The 10,567-nt window shown below is 42.0% G+C and overlaps 1 protein-coding gene across 1 annotated transcript in view; it reads left to right on the plus strand.

Moving 5' to 3' along the window:
- Positions 1 to 1,421, plus strand: part of Itgb1 (integrin subunit beta 1) — a 46,930-nt gene extending 45,509 nt beyond the window's left edge. Inside the window, exon 16 of the mRNA XM_027404761.2 lies at positions 259 to 1,421. Coding sequence (XP_027260562.1) covers positions 259 to 324 — 66 coding nt within the window. The 3' untranslated portion in view covers positions 325 to 1,421. The remainder of the gene's footprint in view (positions 1 to 258) is intronic.
- The last annotated feature ends 9,146 nt before the right edge of the window (positions 1,422 to 10,567 follow it).

Raw genomic sequence — 10,567 nt, forward strand, 5'->3', positions numbered from 1 at the left:
GCCTCTGATGGCAGTTCTGGATGCCATTTGTGAGGCAGCCCTCCAGGGATGATGGGCTCGAGTCAGAGCATAACATTGCAATAGCTCGAGACTCCTGGGGCAAGGGTGTCTTCCTCATTGTTGTATCAGACATTATTTTTGCCATCTAAACACAGGACACTGGACATTGGAAGTGACTTAAAGAAACTGCAGCTTTTAATCTTGTTTTAGAATACCACAATTTTTAGAGAGTAACTGGTGATTTTTGTTTTGTTTTAGGGTGAAAATCCCATTTACAAGAGTGCCGTGACAACTGTGGTCAATCCAAAGTACGAGGGAAAATGAGTCCCTACTCAGGCCGATTTTGCAACACCAAGCTCACAGCAGCATCGTCTTAGTCACGTAGGGTAGCTTTGGGGCTCTGTGGCCAGGGGTTTATTCACATGCAGGTTTGGGAAATGTACAATATGTATAATTTTTAATTTTTTATTATTTTGAAAATAATGTTATAATCCATGCCAGGGACTGACAGAAGACTTGAGAAAGGATCTTTATCCTTGTCAACTGAGGTCACAGTGTGCCTTTTTAACCCTTCCTCCTGGATCAATGGAATCAAGCTCTTATTGGATTAAGTGACATTCATTAGAGTGAATGCAGGGCAGAGTTGGAGCAGCAGCATCACGAGCTTCTGCATTGCCACTGATTCTCCGAGTTACAAGGAGGCCAGGGCTGCTTACAGAGTCCGGCTGCAGGCTCGGTGCCTGCGTCAGCCTGCTGGCTGATCACTGGGCATGCTTGATGATGCATCTGAAAGACAAGTGTGCTGATCATTTCCAATTAAAATAATTTTGACACAGTTGATTTACAAAGGCCATTGGGAAAATTCAGAGAGGTGGAAGGAAAAACTTAGCTTTAAAACCTGTGTGCCATTGTGAGTTACTTGATCCCGTAACTCTTGACGCCTTCTCTTTATAAATCCAAGCTTGGATACCAGTCCTGGGAACTTCTCTGCTAAAGAGTCCCTGACTATTCACATAAAGGCCATAATTTTCATACCATTTGCTGAGCAGGAACCTTTTTGATGAGTTTATTTTACTGTTTTTGTTGTTGTTGTTGTTTGTTTAATTCCTGGTGCTCTATTGTCACCTCCTCTGACCTTTTAATGTGCCTGTTGCAGTTTGGGGTTAAGACTTTTTATCATTACTTTTTCATTTACTTGGCTGTACATTTGCTTTTTTCACAAACACCTAAGCTGCCCTGCTGCTTGCAGGGCTACAGGGCCTGGGCAGGCTCCCCTCAGCAGCGATTCAACCACTGTGCGCCTTCCCTACCGTGCTTGCTCTGTCTCACACTAGTCACAATCTTGTTTTAAGTGCCTTTTAATTTTGACAATGCTATTAACTGAAGTTATTTATTAAAATAAAAAGGCCTAAAATACTTAAGTGGTTTGTTTTGGCTCTAAATTTTTGTTAGTTTTGTGTTAAAGATACTGAAGGGAAACATGTCTCAGTCCACTGAATAAGCCGGAGTGATTCATTTCAGACATGGGGAGTGGGAGGTAGAACAGATTGTAGTTATGTCTCCCTGAGTTGTGAGATGTCTCATTCTTATAGTAAGCAGAACTTTTTATGGATGCCATCTTATACTACTACATGCTGGAGAGCTAATATTTAGGAGAGGGGTGATATTTTTGTTCATATAGTTAGAACTAAGGAAATCTTACCTTCATTTGGTTTTAGTTTATTTTTATGTAAAACTGTATTTCCATAAAAACACTTGTGTAAGATTTAAAAGAACTTGGGTTGGCAAGATGGCTTAGTGGGGAAGAGCACTCGCTGTGCAGGCTGCTGATCTGAGATCATGCCTTAGAACCCATGCAGGGGTGAAATGGAGAAACAACCCACAGACTTATCCAACTGCCACACATGTGCCCCCCACCACAAATGCACAAACAACAGTAATGAATTTTAAACATTAAAAAAAGCAGTGTATATGTCCTCCTTGGGTATACAGCAGATGTCAGGACGATATGAGGAAGGAGGTGGTTAGAAGTTTCCACCATGGTCCACTGAGGGGTTACGGGTAAAGGTGCTTGTTGCCTAGCCCAGTGACCTGAACTTGATTCCCAGGACCCAGGAGGTAGAAGCAGAGCAGAATTCTAAAAGTGGTCCTCTGTCTCATGCATGTATTCAGGAGCACACACATGTGCACTGAGGAATGCACCCTCCAGCACACAGCAAATTAAAGTGCTTCTCACATACAGGCTATTTGTGCTAAGTGGTATTCTTTTCATTTATTTCTCTTAAATATGACTCCTAGTTTTGACTAAAACAAATTTGATGGTAGAATTTACATTCTTGCTAATTTGTAAGATCCATGAAGAAGGTCTTTACCTTGGTCATGTCTTGACCTGTATTGCCTCAGTGGATCCTGTGTTCTGCTGTTCATACCCCTGCTTACTCTAGCTAAGTTCCTTGTGCTTTTATATAATAAATATGATTTATACATTTTCTTTTCTTGAGTGCAGCTCTTTATACCATAAGAACGAAGTTTATTTTCTATAGCACTCCCCTCAACACACACGTGTTGGTTTTTAAGGATGAAATGGTGACTTTTTACATTTTGTATTACATCTAATAGGAAAAAAATTTTTTTTTTTTCTAACTATAGCGATCTGTTAGTTGCAAGCTCAATGGATTGTTTATTTCATAGGCTGTATGCAAGGATATTGACGTTTATGTCATTTTAGGCTTGGATAACTTTGACATACAATCTAAGAGATTTAGTTACATATTTTATATACATACTGCATATTGAGACTTTATAGACATTCTTGGAAGACACAGAGAACTTTGCCAGTAAGGTAATTTTTATTTTTGTAGCAATAACACATTTTTAATTTTTTTTTTTTTTTCTGAGACAGAGTTTCTCTGTGTAACAACCCTGGCTGTCCTGGACCTCACTCTATAGATCAGGCTGCCCTTGAACTTCACATGGATCTGCCTGCCTCTGCCTCCCAATTTCTGGGGTTAAAGGTATGAGCCACCACCACCCGGCAGCAGTAACACATTATAAGTCTTGATGTAAAATATAAAAATTACTAAATAGTAAGACTCATCAACATATTCAAAAGTTCACTCACATTTTAAAATTTTTGCTATCCCTTTGCTAATGACTTCATGAATTTCCTTGAGATAGAAGCTAGCTAAAGCATTAAGTGACAAGGACAGTTCATAGCTGTATAGTGAGACTGACACCCGTGGGATGGGCTTGAACTAGGTTCTGGACTGGTCCCCGTTTGCACTGTGTGGCTGCATTGTGGCTCAGAGCCTCCCCAGTACAATCTCCTCAACGGCTCTGGTTCTTCTCATACTCAGCCATTCCTCACATCCTTCTCAGTCCAGAGGTGTCAGTGATACTAGGTACTTCTCTGCCTAGCAGTGTTGGTCTATAGTGAGGATACACCGGTGAGGTGGCTCTGATTTGTGGGTGTTTTTTAAAAATACTAACATTTGGCTGCTGTTCCATGGTATGGTCATTGTGTGGGCATGCAAGATATCACATATAACTGACATGGTCATTGTGTGGGCATGTGGGACTTCACTCACATATGATAACTGACATGGTTATTGTGAATAACCAGGAGAAGGAGTGGGGTAACTGATGTAGACTATGCTTTGGATATTGTCTTAGTTTTCCCCTCTTGCCTCAGCAATTCTATGTTCAGTTGTTCAGCAAGGAGGAATGAAACTTGTATCCACAAAAAATTTATTTCAGAGCTGGGGTGATGGCTCAGTGGGTAAAAGGCTTGTCATAAAAGCACAAGGGTCTAACTTTTTCTTTTTTTAAAGATTTATTTATTATGTGTATGCATGTATGATGCCTGTGTGCCAGAAGAGAGCACCAGATCTCGTTATGGATGGTTGTGAGCTACTGAACACAGAATTCTAGAAGAGCAGCCAATGCTCTTAACCTCTGAGCCTTCTAGAACAAAAAGTTCTGTGTGATTCATTGATAAGGAAAGGACAAGCCTCATCAATAGTGACCATACTTGGGCCAAGGGCAGAGAAGATAGGCACTGGGAACTATGGGATGGCAGGTTCTGTATCTTTGAGGTAGAAATTCCATAGTGTATATGTACCTGAAATTATGGAATTACTTGTTTAATGAATTTTATTGTTTGTAAATTGACATCAGTTGATTTAGGAGAGTTTTCTATATGTCATCTTTTCATGTTCACTCTTGAATGTCCTTGATGTCCCTAACAAAATTGTGTATGTTGGACTGGGAAGATGGTTCCTGCTCCCTGCACAAGGATGAAGATGAGTTTGTGCACAGACATACATTCAAAACCAACGAAAAAGTGGTGAATGATCGAGGAAGACACCTGACAACCCGTTGCCAACATGTGCATGCACATCCACACGTATACATACATTAATATGTATATATACTAATGTGTGTACACACAAATATTTTGTTGGGCTGATGAGATATCTCAGTTGGGTGAAAGTGCTTGTTGCCATCCCTCATGACATGAGTTTGATACTTAGAGCTCACGTGGTGGGAAGAACAAACTGATTGCTGTAAGTTGTCCTCTGACCTCCACACACCCAGCGTAGCATGCACATGCCCTTTGCATTAAATAGAACATTGTGAAGGTCTTCAGTTTCTTCCATTGTTTAATCCGGTGGGAAGATGTCTTTATTTGACCTCTTAGCATTTAATCTGCTGGTTAGCTCTGCCCTTTAAATATGTTGTATTTCAACTCAAGTCCTGGTTTTCCTTCACCGTACAGACTGTTCTCTGTAAGTCATCTATCTATTGGTGCCTCCAATGTCAAGGTGGCATGTGGAGTGAGCGCAGTCATTAGAACACTTCTCAGCTACACTGATACCCTTCTGTGTACTCCAGTATTGTGACTTGCAGTGTCCTCTTTATGCTGACACCCCCCAGTGGCTATCTCAGCGGAAGTGTGGAGAGAGACTCAGCAGTCAGTGACAGTAATATAGAAGCATCATGAATGAAAACAACTTCAACAGGTGAAAGAAGATAGAGTTCCACGTGTGAAGAGCTGAATGTCATTTCTTGGAAGAATGGCATTCATACTTTTGACATAACCACTGTTGTGGATGTTTTAAAGTGTGTGATAATGGCAGAGGCCTGAGGCATTCCACAGTTAGGCTATCAGTTGCCCAGTGTCTGGAGGTGGAGCAGAGTTTCTGGCCTCAGGATCATGATGAATAAAGAGACAGGACAGAAGAAAGGCAGACAAGTGAAGTGTATTGAGAACTAGAGAAACAGCTCCCTGTGGCCAAGTGGTGATTCAAATTGGGTTGTCTAGTAGCATTTTAGAGTCCCTGGGCTTACAGTTAGTATTTCTTGGAAAGCCTTCTTGCTTTGAGCTGGTTCCTACTGGTTCTGTCAGGATAGGTAGATACTTGATTTTACTTAGGCCTGTAACCCTGGAACTGCCTGGAGATTAGGGCTGCCTTCCTCTCATCAGCATCTTTGCAGCAAATGAGCCAAATGTCGTTCTTTGAGTATATTGAACACCAAAAGAGGCAGAAATGGATGAAATGGGGAGTGGGTGGAAAATAGGTAAATGTCAGAATTGTTTTCTAATCAGGAGTTACTCTGTCAGTGAGTTAAGCTCCTTTAAAGGTAGAAGTGGCCAGGATGAAAAAAAATATAAAATAAAACCACAGTCTATAACAAAGTACAGGCTTTTCTAAGATTCACTCCAGATTGAAAGACATGGATTAAAGGAAAGGGATAGAAAACCAAGGATGGCTGTGCTAACATTAGATAAAACAAGCTCTGATGGTAAAGCGGGAGATACAGCACATAGTGAAAAACAGGCTGGTTCACCAAGAGGACTTAACAATTGTAAATACATACATCAAGCAACAGAACTCTAAGGTATAAGCATCAGCAACTGACAGGCTTGAAAAGAGAAATGAAGTACCTGTAATAGCTCTTAAGAATGGACAGAACAATGACAGGAGAAGAAACAGGTGCTAAGCAACGCTGGACCTAACTAAATTACAGCTCTAGTCAACATCAGCTGAACATGCTTGCAAGAAAGTAAATGTCAAAACTGAGATGACTGTTAGCTTGATTTCGGTAGTATGTAGATAATGTGTCTGTACATCAAAACCTATAGTGTACCTTAACTAGGTACATTTTTCTTTTTCCATTGTCTTAGGGTTTCTATTGCTGTGAAAAGACACCATGGCAACTCTTCTAAAGGAAAACATTTAATTGGGTGGCTTGCAGTTTTGGAGGTTTAGTCCATTATTGTCATGGTGGGACATGGTGGTGTGCAGGCAGACATGGGGCTGGAGAAAGAGCTGAGAGTGGAGAAGGAGCTACATCTTGATCCTGCAGACAGCAGGAAATGGTCTGAGACATTGGATGTGGCTTGAGCATATATGAGGCCTCAAAGCCCACCTCCATAGTAACGTTCCTCCCACAATGCCATACTCCAACAAAGCCACACCTCCTAATAGCACCACTCCCTATGAGCTTATGGGGGCCAATTACATTGAAACTACCACATGAGTCATACCTCACCAAAGATTAAATGAAAAGGAAAAACTAAAATCAGGTTGTACTTATCAGGATGCACTGAGATCCTCTGGTTCTTTGTCATAAAAAAACAAAACAAAACAAAACAAAACAAAACAAAAACCCTTTGAAATTATTTGTTAATTTTTTTATTGTTCACGAGTGGACAATGATTTTGTGTGTGTGTGTGTGTGTGTGTGTGTGTGTGTGTGTGCGCGCGCGCGCGTGCGCGCACATGTGTCACAGTACACCTGTGGAGGTCAGAGGACAACTTGATGGAGTTGTTTGTCTCCTACCTTACTTGGGTTGGGGACTGAAGTCAGGTCAGGCTTACATGACATGCACCTTCACTCAGTGAATCCTCGAGCTGCCTTGGGCCACAGTTTTTCCTAAGAATACTCCTGATGCTGGACCGGTGCATGAAAGCTTGCTTCATGTCCTATCATTTTCTTGTATGTCAGTGCTCACCTTTGCCGAGCCTTCCTCCATCTTTTAATGTCATAAAAACCCTCAAATGTCTTCCTTTAGGGGCTTCAGAGATGGCTACTACAGGACCTGGGCTCAGTTTCCAGCACTCACATGGTGCCTCACAAAAGCCACTCTAGTTCCAGGGAATCCAATGCCCTCTTCTGACCTCTGTGGAAACCAGGCATACATGTAGCGCATAACATAAAATAAATCTATTTTTTGGAAGAAAATAAAATATCTTTAATTCTTCTATTCGTTTTCATACTACAGCTATTAAAAAGAAACCCAGTGATTATGCCCTAGACAATCAAACTCTTTCTCATTAAGTCCCACCTACACTTTCTGGTTATATGTTTCTACTTAGCTGGATTGCTAAGCACAACAGACATAATCAAAAAACAAACTTTAAAAGAAACACCTATTTATGAAAACATCAGTTTTTTAGTGCTCTCTCAGTCTCTGAGTATTGGCAGCGGGAGGGTTAGTTATTGTCTCACAACTTGAGACAATATCAAAAAATACTGTCCATTCACAAATTGACTACAAATAGCAATTATCCCTCTACAGTGAACATAAATTTTATGAGGTCGTATTTATCTGGGACACATATGTTCCTTTTCGTATACAAAATAAAAGGGGGCTGTAGCCCACTATTAAAAACTTGCCTGTTTGCCAGGTATGGTGGCACACATCTGTAATCCCAGCACAGGGGTGACTGAGATAGATGGATAACTGAGTTGGAGACTGGCCTGGTCTATATAGTAAGACAAAACAAAACAAAAAACCCACCACCAACAACAAAAATAACCCCCACCATAGCAACAACTTGTCTGCTGATTTCTGCCTATATGTTTTCCTAGCAGGAACTCCAAAGCTGTGTAATCACTCAGTTGGGATTAGTATTAATGACACTTAGAACATCCTTGTGACATGGTCTGTGATGCTTTTCCCCACAGCCTCCTTGAACCTACCTTAGACGTTTAAAAAATGTCAAACATATCCTCCAGGAAGCTGATAAAATTGAACTCTTCCAGACACTCTTGATGATGCCTTTTCTGTCCTTAACACTCCTGTTTACTCTCTACACCCTCTTCTCAATAAACATGTGCAGCCAATTCCTTCCAAACGTCACAAACCCAACCCAAGTGGTTCTACAAGTGGGCAAGGATGCAGGGATTCAGGAGCCAGCTTCTGCCTTGAAGACCATCTGAGTGGTGGAGGGGAACCTCTGACCTGGGAACATTCAATCCATCAGGAAACAGCTAGGTACTGAGTTTGATGCTCATTAATCCCTTGACCCTTCACCCATCTCCTTGCCTATAAAATGATAACAGCTGGAGATGTTACCACCCTCCCTCCCTTTAGCCACTGTAAGCAGTGTGAAAACACATATTGCTTCCCCTGCTGCTGGGATCTAAGGCAGCCTATGGTCCCATCTTAGCGGTAACACTATCAAAGCTCTACTCCAATGACCAAAGAGTGACCATGTAATGAGTCTGAGTCACATGTGTCCCTCTCCCCTACCTGTCACACAGCACAAGTAATGTATTAACCAAGGCTGCTTCCTCAAGGTGCAAGACCTCCCCTTTCCCTTAGAAACTTGAAAGTTGATGCATTGTCTGAAGGGCCAAATCCTTGCTACCATACTGCCTGCTTCAGCCATTCATCTGTTGCTGGAAGGACAGTGCAACTCATTCTCTCTCTCTTGAACCTATTCTTCCTTTCCTAAAGCTAACAGCAATGACTAATGAAGATGACACTTTTCTCCCAAGTTAATCAAGCAATTTAATGCAAACTTCACAAAGATTTTATGTGGAAGTGAGGTAGCAGGTAAAGCCCCTCTCCCCCCATGAAAATGTACTCTATAGATACTCAGGGGACAACTCTTTAGTAACTCATCAGGTTCCGGCTAATGCTCAAAGAGAAACTGACCTCACAGAAATTATCTGAGGCTAATCTAGATCTTCGGCTATAACATCTCATGGACGCTGCCATTTGTAAACCTCTTTTAGGTCCCAGCTGCAGGCTACCACTGAACAATTAAGCATGTTCTACAGAGACAGAAACTGCAAGCTGGGTCATTTTGGACAAATGGGAGATTTGCATAGCGGAGATGCCATGGCATATCTCTCTGAAACATACCAAAGTGGGGGTATTCACATCACAAAAGATTGTCATGATTACTTTTGAAGTTGAGCAATGCTGTTATTTGGGGACAGTGGTTATCCAGGGCCAGGCTGCCTGCTTGGCAGACTTATGCTCTTCCAGATAGAGAACCAGGACTTAATAGCGGCCATTACCCATTCTTTCCCCTTGGTGGAGGTGTGTTCTTTGATGTTGGGATGGGGCCTAACTAGCACAATCTTAGTGAACAAATCTTTAGAAATACATATTCTCAGCAAACACAAACTTCAATTTGGTAGAGCAGCAAACTTTTCCTATGGTTTCTAAGAAGTCTGGTTAGTATGCCACTCAGCCTTGAGCACTCCTTCAGCCCAATTCTACTCTGTGTAATTTAGTATTTCTAGATCCTTTAGAACACCAGTTTATCACTCTGGCTTCTCCTATCAGAATAGTAAGTAGCTGAGACTAACTTTTTTTATTTATTTTTTGAGAAAAGGTTTCTCTGTAGCTCTGGAGCTTGTCCCAGAACTTGCTCTGTAGATCAAACTGGCCTCAAATTCACAAAGATCCTCTGCCTCTGTCTCCAGAGTGCTGAGATTAAAGGCTTGCACCACCATTGCCTGGTACTAAGACCAACTTTTTTTGTGCGTGTGTGTTTTTTCAAGACAGGATTTCTCTGTGGCTTTGGAGCCTGTCCTGGAACTAGCTTTTGTAGACCAGGCTGGTTTCGAATTCACAGAGATCTGCCTGCCTCTGCCTCCCAAGTGCTGGGATTAAAGACGTGTGCCACCACCGAGTGGCTGAAATTTTTTTTTTTTGGGTGTGTGTGAACTAAGACCAATTTTTAAATAAAGCAACATATGTGTCACCCTCCTGAGCACAAGGCATAATGCAAACTGTACCATTAAACATTAAACAGAATACCACCAATTGATGACCAATTTCAGTGGTACATATTGGTACCATATTGAAGTAGCCAGTGAATCACTGGATGGAGCAACACTCAGAGAAAGGACAGAGTAGGGCAGCTTCAAGGGCACAAGAGTTGTCCAGATCAGTGCATGCCTCCAGCAGCTCATGCAGTGCAGTTTGCCTGGGCACTTGTGTGGAGGAGGAGTAAGTCCATTGCCGGCTGTGGAGTGTGAGGTTCTGCCAGTTGAGCCTTTGCTTTGGGGCTCCTGATGGACAGTTGATCCATGAGGAAGGAACACACATTGAGTCTTAGGCACAGGCTGCATGGACACTGATTTCCTGATAAGGAGATGCTCCAGGGTGGAGACCTAATCTTGGGTGTGGCCAGTAGTAGGTGTGGAGCCGTGGAGCCTTTCCCAGTTCAGCAACACAGGAATGAGACGCCAAGGTAGGAACAAAGCCACCCAGGAAACAAATCAGAGACTAAGAACGGCCTGTGGAGATTTCCCTGCTA

The sequence above is a fragment of the Cricetulus griseus genome, chromosome 3 (assembly GCF_003668045.3).
Source record: "Cricetulus griseus strain 17A/GY chromosome 3, alternate assembly CriGri-PICRH-1.0, whole genome shotgun sequence".
In the NCBI taxonomy this organism is placed as follows: domain Eukaryota; kingdom Metazoa; phylum Chordata; class Mammalia; order Rodentia; family Cricetidae; genus Cricetulus; species Cricetulus griseus.